This window comes from Zootoca vivipara, chromosome 10 (assembly GCF_963506605.1).
Source record: "Zootoca vivipara chromosome 10, rZooViv1.1, whole genome shotgun sequence".
NCBI lineage: Eukaryota > Metazoa > Chordata > Lepidosauria > Squamata > Lacertidae > Zootoca > Zootoca vivipara.
The window spans coordinates 42,105,398-42,130,402 of NC_083285.1; the positions used below are offsets into that span (position 1 = coordinate 42,105,398).

A 25,005-nucleotide genomic window follows, 5' to 3' on the forward strand; every position below is an offset into this window, starting at 1 on the left:
TAATTTTGTGGTATTATGACAAATATGAAACTGGATATAGTTAAACTTTTGTGGAGTCACAGCAGGAATATAAGGGAGACTGATTTGAGATTAAAATTCCCTTTAACAAAGGAATTCCAAAATATGTTGTGCCACTTGAGACTTTTATTAGGTGAGCTTTGGACCTGTTGTAAGTATAATTGTGTTACCTGTCTTCCTTAAGCCTTCTCAACTATTCTGGTTTGCCTTGCCCAGGGGCACTTCGGGGTTTTTAAAAAACTGTTTCATATGGTGTTTTGTTGATCTTACCTGGTTTGGAGTAATGCAAACATGAATTTCATTAGTTTTAATAGCTGCTAATCAGGGGGGGGGAACCCTGTCTGCTTTGCTGTGTCTGTCACAAATCCATTACAGTCATACCTCGGTTTAAGTACGGTTTGGTTTGAGTACTTTCAGTTTAAGTACTCCGCGGACCTGTCTGGAACGGATTAATCCACTTTCCATTACTTTCAATGGGAAAGTTCGCTTCAGGTTAAGTACGCTTCAGGTTAAGTACAGACTTTCGGAACCAATTGTGTACTTAAACTGAGGTACCACTGTACAGTAGTGGAAAAAGGAAGGTGATTGAATACTGGATAGTGACAAGATGTCTATAGTTACCTGCCACTAATGAGGCATTTTTCTTCTTTGTAACCATGGTTCTGGGGTGTTTTCAGTAGTGGGAGGGATTACTCATGGTAATATATGAAACACTGTTAATTGCTATTGCTGATTACACAGGAACAAGGAAAATACATTATAAGAACTTGATTCAATGTAACAGCCATTCTTATAGGGAAAGGGAGTCTAATGAGATTAGGTTAAAGGGGGTTCCTTTACTAACAACATACAAAACAGATTGCAGTTGGGATAGAGTTGACCTAAGTTTAAAAAATATTGAAGCAAGGATATAATTTTCACAGATAACTTTAGCTTGGAAATAAGGTTTCCAGCTATTGATTCTTGAATAGCCACTCGAAACAGTAATGTATGCTAGAGATCCCTGATATGGATAGAAAATGTTGAATATTTCATTAGGGTTTAAAACATCTGAAGGTTATGAAATCCCGACTTCACTGGCTGCCAATTAGTTTCTGGGCCCAACTGAAAGTGCTGGTTTTCACCTATAAAGCATTAAATGGCTCAGGACGACAATAACTCAAGAACTACCTCTCTCCATATGAACCTACCTGGACCCTGCAGTAATCGTGTGAGGCCCTTCTTTGTCTGCTTCCTCCATGAGAGGTCCGGAGGGTGGCAACACAAGAACGGGCCTTTTCTGCCGTCACTCTCCATTTGTAGAATGCTCTTCTTAGGGAGGTACAGCTGGCATCTCCTTTTCACCTTTAGGCACCAGGCAAAAAGCAAAGCATTCCTCTTCAACCAGGGCTTTGGCTGACTGACATCCTATATGGTTTTAAATGTCTTTATGGGGGAGGGGTTATATTTTTGTTTCATTTTTGTTTGTGTTATTATTATTATTATTGTGTCTTTTGTGTTTTTATCTTGTATTTTTATGCTATGAATTGCCCTGATAACTTTATTTTTGAGGTCTAAATGAAAGGTCTTTAACGTGATATAAGAAGCTAACTGAGCTGCATTGTGAGGCTAATGAGTGGAAAGAGGAGTCTTTTTGGCTTCTATCTGTAGTACTTCCATTGCGGTTTTATTCTGCTTATTGTTACTTTAGTAACCTATGCTTGTTGTGTACTAACATTTCTTAGTTGTAATAGTTCAGGATTGTTCTTTCTTTTTTAAAAATAAAATTCCAGTTATGTCCTATAGCAGATGGTTGGACAGGAGTGATTAAAATTAGAGTTGCAACTCTGAAAAATATACTTCAGTGCAGCTTTGGGCAGTGCGCACCTTCATTAGGACTTTGCAACGCTGCCAATGACTATCTGAAACTGCTTGCTGATGCTGGGCTATGCTTGCTTTTGCCATTTTATTTTGAAGGTAGGTAGATGTCTGCTATCGCCTCAGTATGTTTTTGCAGTGTGACTACTTTGGTGACATTCTTTAATTATAGAGAAGGCAGCTTTCATTTTCTGCCTCTGGCCTTCTTAATTTTGGAATTCTAATTAAACATGCGAAAGTTGGGTCAGCAGTTTAGTGTTTTCACAGAACAGCTGAAACTTACCTTTCTTAGGAACCTTCAAGTTCATATGTACATTTTGGATTCAGGTAATTTGAGAAACTATGGTAGCAACAGTGAACTTTCCAACATGTACATTTTAAATTTGTTTTTATTAGTGGGATAGCCTTTGCTTGCTTGCTTTTGCTTTCTCAGAACTTTCTTTCTTGCCATTGTAGAAGTTACAGGCATTTTATTTTCTGATTGAAATTGCTATTTAGAAACCAAGTAGAGAATTTGATCTGATGACATTTCATTTGCTTTTTACTTTACCTTGCATCTCCATTAGCTTGTTGCTGTCAGAGGTATTCCCATTTTCTTATTCCCAAGCAGACAAAACCTCTTCAAAGTGGGCTTGATGTTTAAAGTTGGAGACTGTTCAGGGTGGAGATGTTGAGTTGCTGAGCTTTGAAAAGGACTGCCAAGCATTTCCTCCTTGATCTATTCTGCCTTTGTCTATACAGTAGATGACAAACTATGACTGCATTTAAAGATTTGGGTGCCACAGTACTTGGGTGCCTGGAAGCTTTCAAAAAGTCCTACTTGCTGTGTGTGTCTCGCCTAACTAGGAGGGGAAAGCTAACTCATTTCCAGCTGTTCCTACCATGTGACAGGCTTTTTTTTAAAGTATGGGAGTGTAGGGGTGGGGTCAAGAGCAGAGGCTTTGAGATGGAAAGGGAGGCCTTATGGACTAGAGGTTCATTATTCTTGCTGTACAGGAATTCGTAACTTTGCTTTGTGGTTTTCATAATGGGGAATAGAGGAAGGGACTCTTCATTCCTTCCACATGGACAACAGAAATCATAATTAGAAACTTGGGATTGTTAAATTTAGATGAAGGATCCTAGACTCTTTGATGGTTGTAGGGAGCTACTTGAGCTTTTAAATATGTAACTGGTGAGGCATGTTTCTTGGGCTTTACTTGACTGGAAGAAAGAGGGATACAAAAGTTAAGCCCCTGTTGTTGCGTTCAGATCAGAGTCTCTTTCTTAATGCCAATTGGAGAATTTCCATATTGCTCAACTACTAAACTCTGAGCCACCACTAGCAAAGGCAGATAACCCATTGCAATTGCTAGAATACTAACAGCTTAGCCGGAACATGTAAACAATGGTGTTGTATAAACTTTTCCACTGAATTATATGAGCAAGACAAGACTTCTACATCTCTTACAGTTGACGTTATTTTCTCGGGGGGAGGGGGGGACTTGTGAAAGTTATTTTATCACAGTATAGTCATACCACACAGCTGGAAAAGAGGTGGGAAAAACTCCATAGTGGTTCTGTGTAGCTGTGTAGTTGAGCTGTGGACTTAACATGACACTATTAAGAAAAATAAAATACTGTACATGAGATGATTAAAAATAACTTCCTTACATATGTTTATTGACTAATCATGTAAGCTGGGGTGGGGCAGAAAATATATTTGGGTCTGTTGGAATTTGGAACTTAAGTTGTTACTCATTTCAATTGTATTCCCAAGTGGTCTAAAGGGCTTTACCTTTTCTTTTTTTATTTCCCATTTCTATTTACTAGATTTCAAGACACTCATATTTTGGAGAAAAGAGTTAAGGAAAAGGAGCTTTTGTATAAATGCTTTACAGAAGCTTTACAGAAGGGCTATCTTAGCAGCTAAGACTAATGGCTAAGCCTTCGCTGCAGTAAAGTGTCTCCTATATTGTGTTCTGCTAGATTCCCAAGCTATATTTTTAAAGCTGCAGCATGCCATTGACTTACTAAGTATTACTGCATAGATGTCTATGCCAGAAAAGAAGCAGGTACAGTATTGGGAAAGAAGTGCTTTAGCATATCTTCTCATGAGGCCTTTAACGCCCACCTCTTGGCAAACTGGCTTGTTAATTATCTGTTGTGGGACTACCAACAGCCATAAAGGAAGTGGTTGTACTTAGTGTAATCATAACCCCTCACCTTTCTGGATATTCCTGGGAACTTCCATGGTGGTTGACTGAGTGATCTTGGGCAGTAGGGAAGTCAATTAAATCTGTTGGTTGATGCAATACACTGTACATCCTTGTCTGGAAGATTGTCAGAAGTTAGATAGCTCAGTTGGTTAGAGCATAGTGCAGGCACGATCCTCGTAATGGGCAGCTGCATATTTTCCTTCTAGCTCTGTGATTCCTTGATTCTATTTCACCTTTTGTGACTGCTTAGAGCTACTGAAAGAAACTACAGTGGAACCTCGGTTTACAACTACCTCTGTTTATGAATGCCTCCATTTACGAACGGCGCGGACCCGGAAGTGTTCATATCCGGGTTCTGCGGCATCGGATGCGAAGATCGCTTCTGTGCAGCTCGTGCATGCGCAGAAGCGATCTGCGCAGCGCATGCGTGCGCAGAAGCACTCTACCGGCGCTTTGCGTATGCGCAAAAGTGTGCCTTCAGGAAGTGAATGCCTCTGTTTAAGACGCCTACGTGGAAACGGATTGCGTTCGTAAACTGAGGTTCTACTGTAAGTTGTGTTAAGAGGCAGGAAGGAATGGTGCTCAAAAAGCATGTTATTTTAGATTGCTACTGCCATTTAGGCTAATCTGTTACCAAAGTATGGGGACCACATCCAATTCTGTGCATTAAAATTCAAATGTTAGACCTATTCTTTAAATACTTATTTCTTTTAATGTGGTTTCTCATTTGTTCAGTTCTGGTTCTAGAATATGAAGATGCAGAAGCAAAAATCACATTAAATATATCATTCTTGTGATTTGTAGCTAATGCACACTTGTAGACGCAAATAGACTAAAACTTAGTCTATTATTATGTCCTTGGCAGCTTCTTCCAGTTGAGAGCTCTTGCTCTTCAAAGATTAAAGCATTCTTTCGCACACACAAATTAATGTAATGAAAATTTCAAACTGAAATATTTTGGTGGTGATTATCATCAGGGTCTACCAACTTTACAATAGTTTATATCCTTATTTTTCATGAAAACCTGGGCTGTCACCTGAATACCAATGCTGCCACATGATGGAAGTTGGAAAAGATGAATGGTAGCAGGATAAATATGGGGTTGTATATTTACAACATTTCCACCTTACCTAGGGGCTGAGGCCCAGACTCACCAGCCCTAATGAAGAGGCTCCTCATGAGGCCAGAGGAACATCACCCTGCTATTGTTTTATTTATTGATTTAATATGCTGTATACCACTTTGAGGTTTTTTATAAAAAATATAAAGCGGTATAGAAATGGGGAAAAAAATAAACTGATTCTACTCAGAGTAGATTAATATACCATACCTAAGTTACTAATGTCCATTCATTTAAACAAATCTACTCCTGAGTATGACTGGCATTTCTCATGATCTATATTTGGTGCACTATTGGTATGTTCAAAGTGGGATATGTCTAGGGCTAAGGAAATTTAGATATGGTATTTCTTTGTATCTCTTTGGGAATACTTTTTCAGATGGAGCGGTTTGTACTGTATTGTAATTCCTCATGCACAAGGCATGTGGAGAGTACACTGCAATTCTAAATGTATGCACTACGCCATATGTTGCTGCAGTAGCCACTTAGCAGAATCTGATAATCTGATAGTCCCATTATTGCGTAGACATTTTCAAGTATATACTCCCATCTAAAACTGTTGCTCCTTTGTGTCACTTAATACTTGCTTAGGTTGCCTTTAGTATGCTGCATCATTTATTGTATTTGTAAATGAAGACTTTATAAAGTTATTTACAAAAACTTTATTTGTAAATAAAGGCTGTTTCTGTATACATTGTACACTCAAAATTACCCAATAAGATGTTAAAAGAATCATAGATTGTCTCAACTAGGATTTGATCCTCTCATGCAATCAAACCAGGGCTGGATTAAACCAAGAAATAATTTATTAAGCTGCGCTTGTGAAGGGAGGAGTGTTGTTCCTGATTCTCCAAACCACAGGTAGAGGAGGTGTCATCTGAATGCAACCTTCAAATACTGTCTGAATCCTGACATTGCTTTGGAGGGGATGCCAAAATACTTAAATTTGGTGGCAACAAGATGGGAGGTGCTTTGTTTTGATCTGTACCGGTAGTAACATGGCTTAAGTCTTGTGGAAAAGATTTGATTTGTGTGATTTCTGTTTCTTTTGTAGTGATTGGAGCGCCTGGCATGGAACAGAACTGGATTGATTTGTGGGAACTATAAGGTTTGTAATCTTCCAGTTGCATTGGTTCCGTTTAAAATTAATTGCATGTCAAAGCCCTGCAACCCCCCCCCCCCAAAAAAAAATTTTGATGAATAAGACACGTGGACACAAGTTTAGGTTAATGGGATAATAAAGGCCACAACTTTATTGGTTACAGAAAGTGAAGTGGTATTGGCTTAGCATTGGACCTGAACCAACTATATCTGGCTCCTGCCCATCATGCAGGGAGTCTCACAAGGGTTAACCACCAGTAGGGGGAGCCCCGTTGATGTACATCAACTCGGATCTCCCCTCAGGGTCACTAGTGAGGTCGTGCCATGGCCCTAGCCTCTACCCGGGCTTTGGACAGGAACCACGACCCCCAGATTCTTTTAACGGAATACCCTTAAAGGGGAGGGGTAGGTGATGGCCACAACTTCCCCTCCCATCAGCCAAGCTTTTCCAATGCCTAACTGCCAAACCTTATAAAGTTGCGATGATTTGCTACGAGGTAGGCAAAAACCAAGTGGCTGGTGCCAATCTGCCAAGTGGTAAAATTCCTACCAGGCCCCTCCAGGCGACCAACAGAGGTCCATAGCAAGGTCAAGTTGTTGAACTCAAGAAGAAAGGGTGGAGGGCGGGAGATCTGCTGAAGCTGGAAGCAGAAGGGAGAGCTCCCGGCTTAGATTGGCTGGCTGCAGGCATGACGTAGGCCGCGACTCCCTGATGACGCGGGGGACTTGACACGCCCCCACCAAGTGCGGGAGGAGTGCAAGGCCGGCCTGCAACCCTGTCCTCCTGTGAAAGAGATCGGCTTTGACATATTATAATTGGGAGATGTTGAGGGGGACCTTATTGATACTAGCTTTTTGGATGTGTGTATAAAAAATTAATTGCTATTGTATATTTTTATACCAACACAAAATCTGGTAGCTATTTCAGAACCCGTTGTTTTCACGGGCAATGTGGACTTCCTGGAAAATTTTGAATCAAAGTTTTTTAAGGAAAACATTTTTTTGGAAAATTTCTTTGTGCCTTAGATTTTTTTTGCATAATTAATTATAGTATTCAAACTAAGAATTCCCCAGAACAACTCATCTTTAGAAATGTACTTGGGTCCATGGAAAAACATAGTTGTGGAAAATTCTTCATCCCACATCACTGATATTTTTGTTAAGTTGCTAACTCATGATTTGAAAGAATCACAGACATGCTTGCTACGCCTGACAAAGGCCTGATGCTGATATTCCAAAAACTCAAGTTCAGAGGCTCCATGTTCTCTTAATCATCTACCTGCCCAAAGGTTCACATTAAGCTGTAGATCGGGGTGGGGAATCTTTATAGCCCATAGGCCAACTTAAACAGGTGGGCAGGCCAACTCACCTGTCAAAGTCACTTGTGCAGCACTTTCCAGGCACCCAACAGTGACCTAGTTGGCAGGCACTTGGGAACCTCAGTGCAAGGGGCTTTGGAAGCCCTGTCTTCAACACTTGAGAAGCTGAGCACAAGTCTTGCAAAGCTCTTTAGCGAAGTGCTTCCCAAATGCCTTACAGCCAGCTGGCATGTGGGAAGTGCTTCATAGTGCCAAGCAAAGTGTTGGCAAAGCTGCTTTCTTCAGGGATCAGATATGTGATCAAGTTCCCCATAGGGAACCCTGTTGCGTAGCTAAACCCCCTGCATCTCTGCCCCACACCTGATGTCACATATGATGTCAGGTGAAGGGCAGATGAGTGAGGTTTGGGAAATCTGTAGCTTGTGGTTCAGCACAGGTCCCAATTTGATCTGTCAGCCAGAGGTCCCCTAACCCTGCTCTAAATAAATCACCCCACTGGGACTTGCAGTAAGTACTTGATTAGAAATGGCTTCCTGGTGCACGTCTGCTCCATGTTAAAATGTTAGATGCCCGTTTGTCGCTAATGCTTTATATGTGTAGATGGCAAAGCATGAGTCAGCAAACATTTCTGCACAAAGTGTGAACTTTCCTACGGAGATGACAAAACATCTGTGTTTCTACAGATGGCAGTTTAAGGGGAATAGGATGTATAGAGAGGAATTATTTTTTTGTGGAGGGGAGGGTTGATAAGCTAAGCGAGATTCTGGAAGGGTTTATTGTTAAGAGCTTGGGAAATCTTTTTAAAGTCTAGCCCCCCCTTTGCTTAATAAACAAATTACCACAATTTGTGGGGAACAACCTTAAATGTTTTTAAAATACTCATTCCTAGATCCAAGTCTGTGTGCAGGTGGGAGAGTTTTGGACGGTTGAGTATGACAGGTTAATAGACTTCCTGTTGAAATACAGTGGTGAGTCAAACAGCTTTGTGCAGGCTGTGCTCCCGAAGGGTGTGGATCAGTGCTGAGCAAGTGATGCCTGGACATCATTTGCTAAATGCTGACCTATGATTTGGTTGGATTGGGTATAGAAAAAGCATTTTATATTGGGCTTAAGGAAAAAAGCACCACTGGTAATTTTGGAAGCTCTAATTGCTGTGGCTGCATGGACTTCTCACTGAAGCCACACCCATGTGATCCATCTGTAGAGGGCCATTGTCATTATGTTCTGCATTTGGGTTTCCTGTAGAGATCTGGCTGGCCATTGTGGGAACCACTGCTTTTTAGTGGAATGATATCTGGAATTTGCTTGCAGTTATACATGCATTTCCTCTCTCTGGGTATGTGTCCACATACTTGGTACAGTTGGCTAACATAAATACTGTTAATATGTGAGGGGGAACCCAAATCCGAGTTATTTAAATGAAGCTTAAGTATTTATAGGATCACAGCCTTTACCAATTTTCTTGCAGGGGGCACAACTTGTTTTATTACTTCATCCTTTCATATTGCTCAAGGCAGCAATGATATTTCAGGTGATCATTGCATGTTGCTTACAGTATTTATTCCTTTGGAAAATAATGAAGAGGCAAGGTCCAGTGTTGCAGACCCCCTTCCTGTATCGGCATGCCATCTGTCAAATCCTTATCACACTTGCTCCTCTGTCTACATGGATTGCAAAACTTGTTTTGGTCTTTCTCAATCAAAGGCCTGCAGAATACTTCCTCAAGCAATGGATATACAGTTAACATCTGTTGCTGCTTACAACAAACAGAAGCTATAGGAATGATAAAATAACATCAGTGTTGCAATTTCCACTTAACATTATTTCTGTGATCACATGCTTTTAGAGCTTGGGAGTGGAAATGTGTACAACTCAGAAAAAGGAGTCTCAAGGTGTCCACATTTCTGTGCTATATCTCCCCTAACTTACTGAATATGCTACAAAGGAGGCATTACTTACAGAGTAATTTTCTTTTCCCCTTCTGCTTCTGTTACCGGACTGTGCACTTTAAAGAGCAACAGTATAATTATTACCAGTCATACAATCTACAGTAATAATAATAATAATAATAATTTTTATTTATACCCCGCCCTTCCCAGTCAAGACCGGGCTCAGGGCGGCTAACAACAAATAATATCAACACAAATATAAAAGAAACAATTCAGTTAAAACAACAGAATAATACAATGTTAAAATTCAATTTTAAAATTAAAAATCTACGAATATGATAAAACCATTATGAATAAAACCTTAGGGGAGGGTAACCGTGGGGTCAGACTGCGTCAGTCCGAAGGCCAAACGAAACAGCTCTGTCTTGCAGGCCCTACGAAAAGATGACAAATCCCGCAGGGCCCTAGTCTCCTGGGACAGAGCGTTCCACCAGGTCGGGGCCAGTACTGAGAAGGCCCTGGTCCTGGTCGAGGCCAGCCTAGCCACCTTGTGACTCGTGATCTCCAATATGTTATTATTTGTGGACCGTAATGTCCTCTGTGGGTCATACCGGGAGAGGCGGTCCCGTAGGTACGAGGGTCCTAAGCCGCATAAGGCTTTAAAGGTCAAAACCAGCACCTTGAACCTGATCCTGTACTCCACCGGGAGTAGCTATGCTAGTATGCTATACAACTTTAATATGAGCAATATTTGATTGCATTGTTGGCATTTGATTGACTAGATGGTACCATCCTCTGGACCTGTGGTTAGACTAAACCAGGGTTTCTAGGAAAGGCTTGTTAAGTTAAAATATATATTTTTATGCATCCATGTGTACCTAAAGACTGAACAGGCACTGAATTTTCTGCAGACTGGGACTTGCTCCAACTTCCTTCCCAGTTGAGTTTGGCAGGTTTCTATGTTCTGCCATCAAAATTTAGCCCTTCCATGGAGGAAATCCAGTTCAGCTTTCCACAAGGCAAAATAGGCGTAAAGTAGCTGTATTAAAGTAATTCTGTGAATTCTGTGATCAAGTAATTCAGTTATGTTGTATGGAACCCATTTTTTGTGTGTGCACTAAATAGTAATCTCTGTATATGATGGAGATATGTTAGATGACTTCATTGCATAACCATATAAAACATTAGTGTGCTTAAATAGAGTTGGCATGAATTTGCCTTAAGACTGGTGCAGTTTGATCTTGGTTGGGGAATGACAAGTCATTGTACCTGTGGCATTTCTAATCTGACAAGGAAAGAACCATAGGGATGCAGAAGTTTCTTGTGAAAACAGGTGCTTGTACCATTGATTTTCAGCACTGTCAGTAGAAGTATAGGATGTACTGTTTCCCTCCTTGCACTGCTGGGGAGGGACAGGATAATAGGGAAAGCAGTGGCTTCTTACACCATTCAGGTTGTACACTGAAAATGAGTGCACATTTTAGTGCCTTACTTGGAGAATCATTCAAAAGACCACACTCAGGTAGTTGTCCGCATAGGGAAGATCCAAGAAAGAGCATAGCAGGTAGCAGAGTGGACGTCCCTCTATAAAACAGAACTTCCCTAAATATGCAGATCTCAGTCTATAGTATGCATCTGGGTTCCTTTGGGAGTAAGGGCAGAATAAATTGAATTGAATGAATGAATAAAAGAAAACTACTGTATATTCCAGCGTATAAGATGACTGGGCGTATAAGACGACCCCCAACTTTTCCAGTTAAAATATAGAGTTTGGGATATACTTGCCGTATAAGAAATACGGCCCGGCGTATAAGAAGACCCCTGACTTTTGAGAAGATTTTCCTGGGTTAAAAAGTAGTCTTATATGCAGGAATATACAGTATGTTGATTGGACTTTCCTGGCCTTATTTTTCAGTTATCTGAAAGACCTGCCATGGCTCTAGGCAGTGCATACCGGTATTTTTAAATGTATTTTGTTTCTAGATTTAATCCTAAGAATTTCCAGTTGTAGTGTCATTAGTAACAGGGATAGGGAAAGACTTGTGCCTGTACCTCTGAAGAACTGATTGGAGCACTGATATTTCTGGGTAAATACCCAGTTGTAGGTGATTGTTTTCTGCTTATTAGTAGACTATCAACAACATGGTGCAGTTTCCTACTTTTCTGAATTAGGATTGTCTAGAAAGACATTTGTCCTCAGCCATAACACCACTGCTACTTCCTTCTCTGTTTAGCTTAAAACTTGATCCACTTAACACCACTCTGCCTAAATATTACTTTAGATTTTCTTTTGGCCTCCTGATCACAGTTGCCAGAGACATGTAACAGATGGCTTTTTTTAAATGCAAGAAAAGTAGTTACTGCTTCCCAAAATAGCCTACTTCTGCATGCCACCTGCTGCTGCTAGTTGATGCAGGTTGCTTAGCAATTCTTAAATGAGTGGGAAATTGCCATTACCCTGGTAACCACTCCTAAATAAAAACTGACTTAAAGGAATGAAGAATAGAGAGAAACGTACATAGCAAGTTTGCTAATGGAATTACCTCCCCACCTTTCTGTCTTAAAATAATTTGCTAACAGCAGAAACTTTGATTGCTGGGGATATGTGGAGAATGACAGTATGCATTATAATGCAACTGTATCCTCAGACTTGTAAAGTATTATGCAGTTTATATTGGGGTCACAAACCTTAATCAGTGATCCAGTTTTAAATGGGGGGCTATGAATTAGACATTTTAAAGGCTTTTTTGTTGTTCTAGCATGTCCCTATTACATTGACTGAGCAAAACAATATCAAATATACCCCCTCCCAAAAGATGAGTGATCTGTTACAACTTAATTCAAGCTATGTTACGATTCATTGTTTCAAAAGAATATCCATATTCTAATTTTTATGATGTATAAACTGATAAATGAAAAAAAATTCTTTTCATCAGTTGACAGCTTTAGCTTTCCCACAGTTTCAAGGCATCATTGTGGGTGGATGCTTCTTTAATTCCTTTAGAAAAAACCTTGAAATTAGCTGGAGTTATTGTTGACAGGTAATCACAGGAGTGTTATTACTCTTAATGCATAGTACCTGTTAGAAATGGGTTTAAAATGTAAGAAGCACACTTGTAGAGTTCAGCTTTATAGAAAATTACGGAACATGCCGTATGGTGATGGGCTTGCTCTGTGTCTCCATAGCTGCCTGCAGATTGTCTCGCCAGAGTGGTGCATGCTCTAGTTATCTCCCGCTTGGACTACTGCAATGCGCTCTACGTGGGGCTACCTTTGAAGGTGACCCGGAAACTACAACTAATCCAGAATGCGGCAGCTAGAGTGGTGACTGGAAGCGGCCGCCGAGACCACATAACACCGGTCTTGAAAGATCTACATTGGCTCCCAGTACGTTTCCGAGCACAGTTCAAAGTGTTGGTGCTGACCTTTAAAGCCCTAAACGGCCTCGGTCCAGTATACCTAAAGGAGCGTCTCCACCCCCATCGTTCTGCCCGGACACTGAGGTCCAGCTCCGAGGGCCTTCTTGCGGTTCCCTCATTGCGAGAAGCCAAGTTGCAGGGAACCAGGCAGAGGGCCTTCTTGGTGGTGGCGCCTGCCTTGTGGAACACCCTCCCCAACAGATGTCAAAAAGGAAAACAGCTACCAGATTTTTAGAAGACATCTGAAGGCAGCCCTGTTTAGGGAGGCTTTTAATGTTTAAGAAATTAGTGTATTTTAATGTTTCTGTTGTAAGCCGCCCAGAGTGGCTGGGAAAACCCAGCCAGATGGGCGGTGTTATAAATAAATTATTATTATTATTATTATTATTATTACTACTACTACTACTTTATAAGCGTTGCTGCTAAGTGTGAGGACATCTGAAATGAAGAACAGAGGGGTAAAGGGGACTGAATATCATAGTCAGTAATGCATTTCACCCCAGATCAATTTTCTCCAAGTTCATACCCACCCAGATTCAGCCCCAAATCAGTTAGTCTTCAACTCTCAATCCACTCATTTCCCTTTTGCTCCCAGCTCCAAGAGAAAGAGAAAAGAAAATCTCTGTATTTGTCTTTTCCCCTCATGCAGTCGAAAGTGCAGTAAGCTCAGCCTGGCAAAGACCCACAAGCCATTAGTACATACTCTGAGATGGAGGAAACAATGAACAAGGCAATGAAGGGAGGGACTTTCTACCCGAACAGTACATGCGAGTAAGAACTGCCTGCTCGTACACCTCGGTGTGGGGCCATACAAGCTGATAAATGGGCATGAAGGAAGTAGTATTGTGTTAGCGTATGAGAAAGCCCTGAAATAGTGTTAATCCTGTAAATTCGTGGGTGTGGGGGAAGTGGACCAGAGTGAGCTGTTTCCTGGTCTTGCACAAAGTACAGCTGCCTGGTGCTTTTTGAAGGGAATTTATTAGCACTATTAAACTAATAAATTAGAACTATAAAATTGATAATCAGTAAAAATAGTACCAAAATCCACCCCAGTCACCTAGTACTTGTCCAGTGCTGGTGGACTCTGGTTCCAGTCTAGAACCAGACCTTTAAAGCCCTATGCGGCTTGGGACTTTCGTACCTACGGGACCGCCTCTCCTGGTATGCCCCGCGTAGGACCTTAAGGTCCACATATAACAATATTTTGGAGATCCCGAGCCATAAGGTGGCTAGATTGGCCTCAACTAGGGCCAGGGCCTTTTCAGTATTGGCCCCGACTTGGTGGAACGCACTCTCACAGGAGACCAGGGCCCTGCGGGATTTGACAGACGGAGCTGTTCCGCCTGGCCTTTGGGTTTTGATTTGGGCCATTTTAAAATGAGGCTTCATTTTAAAACAATTTTAAAATCTAAATTGTATTTTAATCTGCATTTTAATCAATTGTTTTTCTTTCTTTTACGTTTTATTGTAATTTTATTGATGTCAGCCGCCCTGAGCCTGGCTCTCACTGGGGAGGGCGGGGTATAAATAAATAAATAAATAAATAATGATAATAATAATAATTATTACCTAAGATGTAAGGGCTGCTGTGATGGGACTTGCTTTGCAATTTTAGTGCTCAGTTGGTCAACATTGTCATTGATCCTGCAGTACATCAGAGACTGCTGTGCTTGTAAGAAGAGGCCCAGCACAGCTACACTAGGTCTTGTAATGCATGTCTGAAGGCTATTCTGAGCTCTTGAAAGTTTTCTATAAGGATTTTACAATTTGCTGTGGAGTTTGGGCAGGGCAAAATTAGCTTGTTTCAGGATATGCTGAGCCTTTCCAGAGCCAAACTCGGCAGTTCATTCAGTTCCTAGTTGTTAATAGTAACTTGTCTCTTCTTTTGTTGTGTATATAGGCATATTTGATTATATTACACCTTTAAATAAAGTTAATGTATCCAGGTTAATACCAGATTACTCTTCTGAATGTGACTTTTCTGAGGTATGAAATGGAAGAAGGGAAGACATTTCTAGCTGCTTTGAGCTGTAGATGCTCATAGGTTTTGTATGCAGATTGTTTGTGACTATTTATTTTGAACTTGAAACAGTGTGTGTGTGTGTGGAGGGAGAAACCCCTGTAAAAGAGCTACAGCTAGAGAAGATGCATACTTCTTGGAAGGTATAATAATTATATATGCCATTGTTCAACTCTTATATGTTCTGTCTTCAGGTTGCCATCACGAAAGCCAAAGTGGATTTCTCCGGAGTGCTGTGCCTGCCCCCTTCCGTCACCGCTGCAAATGGGCTGGACGGAGGAGGGGCCGGCGAGAATGAAGATGAAGCGGTGTTGGTGTCTCTTTCGGCGGCACCAAGCCCCCAGAGTGAAGCTGTTGCCAATGAGCTGCAGGAGCTGTCCCTGCAGCCTGAGCTGACCCTAGGCCTCCATCCTGGCCGGAACCCTAACCTTCCTCCACTAAGTGAGAGGAAGAATGGTAAGTGGAACAGTAACAGTTCATGCTTTGTGCTTTGTCCCTGACAGTCTTACAAATATTGAAGCAGGCTGTTTTTGTACAAGTTTTGGAAGTGATGCAGCTTAAATTCTTACCACTGCAAAAGAATCACAGTCATATTTGTCTATAAATTGTATAAATTATTCAATGGGCAGTAGAGGGTAGTTCTTAAACTAGTAATATGTATTACACTCAGCAATTTTCTACAAGCTGCAGTTGATTGGGGTTGGAAGTAACCTGACTGGGAATGCCTTCCACAGTTCACCCCCAAGGAACATAAAATTGCATATGGTGGCAGTTCTCCACGTAGATGTGCAGTTGTGTAATTGGAGAGCCATATCAGATGGGGATATAAAACCCAGTGCCATTAGTACCTACAGAGCTGATCTACTAACACTGAGCTTTGTATTGCAAAGGCAGGTTTGTTGCCGTGGTGGAGTATTCAAAGCGCTATAGAAAAGCCAAAACTTATTAGGGTTATTTAGTGTGAGGGCTGGACCATGTTATCCTAAGAGAAAATAGAAGAATCATTTGCATGCTGTTTCCCTCCCTGGGCTGCCCTTCAGTCAGCAGGTCTTGAGTAGCCATGCCAACTTGCCTTCCCACTTGCTGCTGCTGCTGAACACCTGGTCAGTCTAAATCAAACACTTCTCTTTTTTAAAAAAAATATTTTTATTAAAAAAAATTATAACATGAAAACATAACAAATTAGCACAACAAAACGTCAAAAGCATAAAAAAACTATAAAAAACAACAACAATACAAACAATAAACACATACATCATCTTGTGTCATCTTTTCAGATCATTGTCCCTTTTGCTTCCCCAACTCCCCTCTATCTGATTTTCATTTTGAATTCATCTGTAACAGTTTCTATTTCATTACTTTTAATTTTCATCGTCCTATATTTTTCTTAATTCATCTTAATCTCATCCTTTTCTTTATATCTCAATTTTCCTACTTTATAATCTCTTCCTTTCTCCCTAATGCCTTAACTTCTGTGTTTCCCTAGATGTTCAGACTTTCAATTCTCAAAAATAATTCCCTAAATATAATTTGAATTTTCTCCAATCTTCCTCCATTCTCTCATCTGCTTGATCTCGGAGTCTTCCTGTCAATTCTGCCAGTTCCATAAAGTCCAGCATTTTCAATAGCCATTCCTGTAGAGAGGGCAGTTCCTCTTTTTTCCAGTATTTCGCGATTAAAATCCTCGCAGCTGTGGTGGCGTACATAAACAAGTTAACATCTTTTTTGGGGATTTCTTCCCCCACTATTCCAAGTAAAAAGGCCTCTGGTTTTTTCAAAAATGTATTTTTATATATCTTTTTCATTTCATTGTAAATCATTTCCCAGAAGCCTTTTATCTTGGGGCATGTCCACCACATATGATAGAATGAGCCTACTTCCTCTTTACATTTCCAGCATTTGTTATCACCTTTATGATACATTTTCGCTAATTTTACTGGGGTCAAATACCATCTATACATCATTTTCATTAAATTCTCTTTCAGCGCAGTACACGCCGTGAATTTCATACCCTTCTTCCACAGCTTTTCCCAATCTGACATCATAACATTATGGCCTAAATCTTTGGCCCAATCAATCATAACCGATTTTGTTTGCTCATCTTTCAAATGCCACTCTAACAATAAATTGTACATTCTGGACAAATTCTTGCTATTTGCCTCTATTAATTCTGTTTCTAATTTTGATTTCTCTGATTGAAATCCAATTTTTTTATCTATTTTAAATGCTTCATTTATCTGTACATACTGAAACCAATCACTTAACTTATCCTTCAATTGTTCATATGGCTTTAACTTAAATTGATTTTCCACCTCAATCAAAATGTCTTTATACTTCAGCCTATTCTCATCCATATTTGTCCTTTTAGGCTTCTTCGCCTCAAGCGGCGAAATCCACCTAGGAGTTTTCCTTTCCAACAAATCTTTATATCTAATCCATACATTAAACAATGATTTCCTAATTATATGATTTTTTAAAGCCTTTATGTGCCTTTACCTTATCATACCATAAATATGCATGCCAACCGAATGCATTATCGTGACCCTCCAGATCTAACACATCGTCATTGTCTAATAAGAACCATTCCTTCAACCAGCAGAAAGCTGCTGCTTCAAAATAAATCTTTAAGTCTGGCAGTGAGAATCCTCCCCTTTCTTTTACATCTGTCAAAAGTTTGTATTTAATTATGGGCTTCTTCCCCTGCCAGACAAATTTAGACAATGTCTTTTGCCAATCCTGAAAACATTTCAACTTATCTACAATTGGTAGGGCCTGAAATAGAAACAACATTCTTGGCAATACATTCATTTTTACAGTTGCTGTTCGGCCCATTAAGGACAATTTCAACCTTGACCATATCTCTAAATCTCTTTTAATTTCGTTCCATAACTTCTCATAATTATCTTTGAACAAATTTAGATTTCTTGCAGTCATATTTACTCCCAGATATTTCACCTTTTTCACGCATTTCAGTCCTGTACAGTCCTCTACCATTTGTCTTTCTTTCATCGTCAGATTTTTTTCCAAAACCTTAGTTTTTCCTTTATTCAGCTTGAAACCTGCCACCTGGCCAAACTCTTGTATTATCTGCAGTGCTCTTACTGCACTGTGCTCAGGGTCCTGGATAGTTAATACTAAATCGTCTGCAAAGGCTTTTAACTTGTATTGCTTTGTGCCTACTGTAATACCTTTCACACCTTCATCACTCCTTATCATATTCAGTAGGACCTCTAAAACAGAAATAAATAAAAGGGGGGAGAGTGGGCACCCTTGCCTTGTTCCTTTTTCGATTCTTATCTCTTCTGAGACCACATTATTTACAATAATTTTTGCTTTTTGCTCAGAATAAATACCATTAATGCCATTAACAAAGTTCTGGCCAACCTCCATTTTGACTAAATTTTGTTTCATAAAGGTCCAAGAAATGTTGTCAAAGGCTTTTTCTGCATCAACAAAGATGAACATTGCTTTGGTATTTATTTTCACTTCCAATCTCTCCAAAATGTCTATTATATTTCTTATATTGTCTTTCATAAGTCTCCCAGGCAGGAATCCTGCCTGGTCCTTATGTATAAAGTCTTTCAACACCCTTTTCAATCTTGCTGCCAAAATGCTAGCATATATTTTGTAATCCACGTTCAATAGTGAGATTGGTCTGTAATTCTTTACCTGAGTCTTATCCACATCTGGTTTAGGAATCAGAGAGATAAATGCATCTTTCCATGTCTCTGGTGCCCTGCCCCCCTCCCCTAGAATCTCATTTGCAACCTCCCTTAATGGCTGTATCAACCAGTTTTTTAATGTTTTATAATATTTGGAGGTCAATCTATCCGGTCCCGGGGCCTTATCATTTTTCAGCTCTTGAATTGCCGCTTCTACCTCTTGTCTAGAAATCAGTTCATTCAGTAGGTTCTTTTTTTGTTCTGGAATCTTCTGTAGTCCATTTTTATTTATGAATTTCTCTATATTATCTTTATCTTCTTTATCTCTTTTGTAGAGTTGTTTATAATATTTTGTAAAACATTTCCTTATCTCTGCAGGATTCTCTATATTTCTTCCTTCCTCTATAATCTTTATAATTGTGCTCTCTTTTTGCCTTTTCTTCAATTGCCAGGCTAACAATTTCCCACATTTATTGGCTGATTCAAATGTTCTTTGTTTCATTCTTTTAATTTTCCATTCAATTTCTTCATTTATTAATTGGGAATACTGTACTTGCAAAGCTTTTATCTCTTTTTGGATTTCCCGACTTTTAGGATTTAATCTCAATTTTTTCTCTTTCTCTTTCAGTTTTACCAAGATGTTTTCCTTTTTCTCATTCCTTTCCTTTTTCCAAATTGCATTCTGTTGAATCAGGAATCCTCTCATTACAGCTTTACTAGCATCCCAAACTACTTGTATGTCCGATCCTTTATTTAAATTTAATTCAAAATAATCCTTCAATGTCTTCTGGGCCTTTTTGTTTATTTGCTCATTTCTCAACAGAGCATCATTCATTCTCCACCTAAACGAACCTTGCAGATATTGCTTTAACTCCATTAGTACAGTGTTATGGTCTGAATAAGTTCTGGGGCATATCTCGCTTTTCATCACTTTTGGACATAAATCCTTTGTAATCCATATGTGATCCAATCTGCTGCCTGACTTTTGCAAGTCCGAAAAAAAAGTAAACTCTTTCTCCAGTGGATTTCTCAACCTCCATACGTCTACCAAATCAAAATTATCCACCAAGTCAAAAAAAGTCTTTGGCAGCCTTCCATCGTTAGATAACTTTTGTCTTTGAGTTCTGTCCATCATAGTTGATACTACTCCATTAAAGTCCCCCATCATAACGATTTTATTATCCAAATATTCCAACAACGCAGTATAAATCAAACACTTCTCAACCATAATATGATTGTGGAGGAGGTGACTGACCTGGGGTACTAAGACTGACCTGGGGTACTAAGACTTGGGTGGGCAAGCTCTACTTGGCCTGTCTTGGTACTCAGTGCAGCATCAGCATAGGTTCGAGGGTTTGTGAATGAGGGATTCCATTCCTCTCCCTCACAGAGGAACCAACCCACCTCAGCCAGATGTGAGGGTTTGTACCTAATGTTGGGTCAGAGAGACAAATTGGGATCTTGTGGGTGTTTACCCACCTGCTGCCCAGTCGCCTCCCTGTCTCAGTTGGTAGAGGCAGTCTTGGTGTAGTATTGGAGAACAAGAACAATGGGTTCTGGTGGACTTGAATGTCCAGTTTGGGTCAGCCTTGCCTAGTCTGGCTCGGGACTTCTTTGCCATTAGAATAGAGTGGGCTGAATACATCATGGGCTCAGCATATTTGCAGATCAGTTTTTTGGTACAGAATAGATTGGAAGTAAACAATTGTTTGAAGGGGTGAGTGTCACCTGGTTTTCATAAATGGATCATGATCTGGTGACATTTGGCTTGGCTGTGACTGACCCCCCCTGCAAGGGTGAGATCCATTGGGTTGGTCCACCCAAGAAGGTGATGTCACAAGTACATCTTTAGAAACCTAGTATCTGCAGCAATTTTGCAATAACTTTAAAAATTAATTTTATGGGCCACATAGAGCTCCCGAAGGCTGTAGTTTGCCCACCTGTGCCATAATTGGTTTGGGGAAAACTGACCTGATAATATATCTGAAGTTTACATCTGTCTTCATCTTCAGTTGTACAACAGGTAATTTGGGATGTATGATAAAAATAAAATGCAGTTATAAAGTTAGCATGAAAGCTGCTATGTAATACTGTATGTAATACTACTTTTAAAAAAAGCATTTGGCTTTACAGATTTAGGAATATATAATTAGCAGTGTATTTTTACTGAAATTATATAAATAGGAATAGATAATGAGTGCTTTTATATTACAATTTTCTATTGAATTCTTAAACAAGAATATGTAGAGTGGCATGGGTGCAGGTAAATATTTAATTTGCTACATCATACACAGGTTTAGCCATGAATGTTTGCTGTCTAGGTGTGATCATTTCCTCCTCATTATGACCATAGTTGTAACTCTGATAGTGCAGTGTAAGTGGGCTGCAGTTCATTGTTTAAACACTCCTAGCTTTATCAAACTGGCTCTGGAGTAAACCTGGTGCTGACTGTATGACTAATTCTTCTGTTGGGCAATGGAGAGGATATGCTAGCAGTGGCATGAGGTAGTCATTACAAGGGGCAGAAAAAGTTAACTGTTATTGTTGTTAAGGATTCTTCTGAAGGATTCTTCTGTTCTCAACTCCAGACATAGTCTGCTGAGTCAGAATTGAGTTTACTTAATGTGCTGAGTAGCCTCCCAGGAGGTTAACCCTCAGTGTGCCTTACATTTGCACATGTTTTTATAGGAGAAATGTATTTACACAATCTTTTACTGGGAAATGCATACATTTCAACCTCCAAGCCTGAAATGATTACATTTGCATTTGTCTTTAATGTGGTTCTCCTTATAATGTTGATCTGCCTGGTCGTTCTGCAAATAGAAGAACAATCTTGGCTCCACAAATATGTATGAACTCCATTTTCTTAGTTACCTAGTATGATCATATATTGCTGTAAGTTCAATACCGCAAGACTGGAGACATACAATATGTTAACGAGAATAAACACCATATACTTTCAAAACTCTGTTACAAACAAAATTGGCAAAACTATATTTGGTTACTTAAAAAAGCTGTGCTCCAGGAATGTCAGTATTGAAGATGTTAAACCAGTATGCAGTAGCTTTGAAAAATACAAATTCTATGCCAGGGATCATTAGCAAGGAGAGCAAGGAGAAGGTCATCTGTTAAGGATTTTTGTACAAATTGACTAATATATGTAAAAATTAATGCCCAATAACCTTCCACCTTAGGACAAGTCCACCATAAGTGATATAAGGTGCCTTTGTCCTTGCAGCCTCTCCAACACATAAAAGAATGGTTCTGATTTATATAACTTGGCAGGACCAGAGTCGAAAGTCATTTATGAATGAGCTTTAATCCAGCTGAATTCAGATAGACTTGGTTTGGATTGCAGCCTTAACGGTTTTGCTTCCTGGTAGCAATATGTTTTCATGCAGCTCTCAAAAATAATTCTTGTATGCTATTTTTTTATTTCGTAATTTTGGCTTTCACTTGCAATCAAATGATCACATCACCATTTCCTTGTGCTTCATCACTTGTACAGCCTTAGTCAACAGAAGTTGTAATCTTTCATATGTCCTGAGGCCATAAAGCTTGCGATTGTATCAGTCTGGGTCTGTGTTGGTTCTTTCACATTCCTTGCTGTTCGGCTCTCCAGATTGTGCATTGTTAGTCAAATAACTGATCAGAAGAGACTGGGTAGAACTTGCAGTAGCTTGTTAATCTGCATTGATATGCATAGCTTAGGAGTTTTCACTGTGTAGAAAAGGACCCCGTTCTGGAGAAACTCAGCTGTTGGGAATGTACGGAATTTCAGTCTTGAGACACTTCATGAAATGAACTTAATGCCTCAGGTAATGGAGAGCTTCCACTCAGCCATACAATGTTTGGGGCTCTTTCAAACATGCTGTGAAATTCTGGACATATTGTTCTGGAACTGGAACTTGTAATAACTAGTGCAGGGTCAGTGTTTAGTATACCTAATAGTTTTTACAGCCTTTGATCCCCAGGCTATTCATTTTCAAGAGATCCATGAATGTTGGTTGCAGATGTGAACAGTATGCATTTAATGCTGGAAAAACCCACAAGGATCTTTGTGGAAGCCTGACAAATAATGAAGTTGCCTTGATTCAGCTTGAATCATCAGATAATTGTGCCACAGCACCACCAAAAGTCAACAGATCTAAATCAGGTTTTTTCTCTCTCATTTCAGTTCAGACCAAAGGAAATTAGATCATAGCTTTGCCCTGCATTTTGTGTGCACATGCAGCCCTTCCCAGACACAGTATGCCAATGAAACAATATGCTAGTAGAATGACAATGAATACAATTGACAAAGTTTTGGAGGTCTATCCAGAGGTATATACAGTGCTATTTTTTCTTAAAAAAAAGTTTAGGGGTACTCTAATTTCCCATGCATATTGAAATACGGCCTCTCAATGAGGCCAAACCTAGATTCACAAAATGTTTAGGGGTATGCGTACCCCCAGAAAGAAAGCACTGGGTGTATAGAAGCATAAGAACTTGAGCAAAATTTAATTTGTATATTTGAATAAACAAATGGGCAACTGGAGCATGTTGATTTCACAACTGGAAGGACATACAGCTCTTCTGTGGTAGCATTTGTTTGGTTTCCACCATGAGAGTGGATAGCCTAGCAGACTGCCTCTCCCTGGTGCAGCCAAAGCCAATATTTTAAGATCTGAGAAGCTCCTGCTCATCATTCCATGACCAGCATGGAATGGCCGCTTTTGTGTGCACTGCTCAGCGTTATTTGTGAAAAACAGTTGCATTTTGTGTTGATCTTGTTTCAAAGGAAGATTTGTTGAATGTTTTATTTTTATTTCTAATGTAAACTTTTAGAGATTTTTAAGTGGTCAATTTTTTAAATATATAATACTTCATCTTACTGATGTCTAATTGACTTTTAGATTCATTGATACTACAATAATATAAGGTATCTTCTGGATATCTATATTTATGTTAAAATACACTTGCTTCATGCTCTCCCATGACAATATACATACTCTGTAGAAGAAGACCCATTAAGAGGCTCTTATTTTGGTTCCAGTGCACTCAACCTTGTATCTGAGAAACTTGGCCTCAAGTCCCATCTCGGCTTCTGTGCTTGTGCCAGCTTTTGATCAAGTTGCAACCTCTCAGCCTCAATTTGTTATATTTAAAATGGGTGTAATATCAGCTTGCAAGTTATATTTGTATACAGTAAGGGTGAATACAAATTTTATGAATGAATGAATGAAATGTGCGACAAACTAAAAACGTGATTTAAATAGTTATGTGCAGTGTCAATAATTCCTTTTCAAGATACTGTCGCTTGTGGGATAGCAAATTTATTCCAGGATCTCTTTGGTTTGTTCTGGTTAGTGCTCCCCAATTCTGAAGGTTGTAATAGCTTTAGAATTACATTTATGCTAGAATTATTTCAGTATTTAACTTTAGCAAAGAGTAACAGTCCATATTAGAGTCAGTTTGAGGAGGGGGAATCTTGTAACAAAAGCAATCCCAACTACACTATTTTAAAAAGTGTAGAGCATTCTTTTAAGTGCTGTGCACTACACAGAATATTCTGAGACACATTTCATAATGCTAGAAATGTTTCAAATGTGTCTCTGGTTTTGTGTTGTTTTAAAACAAGTAATCCATGGTTTCAAGAAATTAAATTCATGAGATATAAATTCCTCCAGAAAGAAAGCACATTATACTATAACCTACTTAGTTCATAACTTGCTTCGTCCAGGAGAACTATGGGGGGTAGGATAAGGCAGTTGCCTTAATACATTTATTTTATACTAAATGTTTAAATTAGCTGTTGTAATAAGCTTAAAATAAATTTCATTCTGGAGACAATAAATAATGACCAAGTAAAATGGGAGTGAACTCCATTACTACATTTCTCAGCCTGATTTTCTCATCTGTAAATATTGTTGGATGCAACATGTGTCAGAGTTATTCTTGTGGGCTGCAGTTTTCAAGCTATGTGAATGTCTCAGTTTAGAGGGTCATGTGGGTGTACTAATTCCTGGAAGAGAACTGCCTCATTGGTATAGTCCTCTGGGGAATTTAAGAGTTCACATGCAACCTCCTCTTCCTTTCTCAAACAAGAGGGATTGTGCAAGGAAGCTGTTCACAGAAGGGAGTTCTGAAGGGATCCTTGCTTGCTGCAGCTCGAATCTTTTGGAATTTCTGTAGTTTGATTTTGCATTGTACCAGTAGAGTGGATAATCTTGGAAATGCACAGAAAAATATCACTTCTTAGTGACCATCTATAAGGATTTGCTTTTAGAAAGAAAGTCTTAGATGAGTCTGAATCTGCAATCCTTCCTGTATTTTCATTTCATGGATAGTTTCCCTTGAGAAAAGGATTCGGTATGATTCTGCTGGAACCAGAAACTATTTTGATGGCGGTTCAATCAGGTA

At 39.5% G+C, this 25,005-nt stretch overlaps 1 protein-coding gene across 8 annotated transcripts in view; it reads left to right on the forward strand.

Moving 5' to 3' along the window:
• MRTFA (myocardin related transcription factor A) overlaps nt 1–25,005 on the forward strand; it is a 92,423-nt gene that overhangs the window by 6,470 nt on the left and 60,948 nt on the right. For 3 of the 8 annotated variants that reach the window (XM_060279809.1, XM_060279813.1, XM_060279810.1), the window contains exons 2-4: nt 6,248–6,301; nt 13,571–13,692; nt 15,136–15,397. In XM_060279809.1, coding sequence (XP_060135792.1) covers nt 13,687–13,692; nt 15,136–15,397 — 268 coding nt within the window. In that variant the 5' untranslated portion in view covers nt 6,248–6,301; nt 13,571–13,686. The other 5 variants (XM_060279814.1, XM_060279812.1, XM_035127059.2 and 2 more) reach the window with 5 other exon arrangements.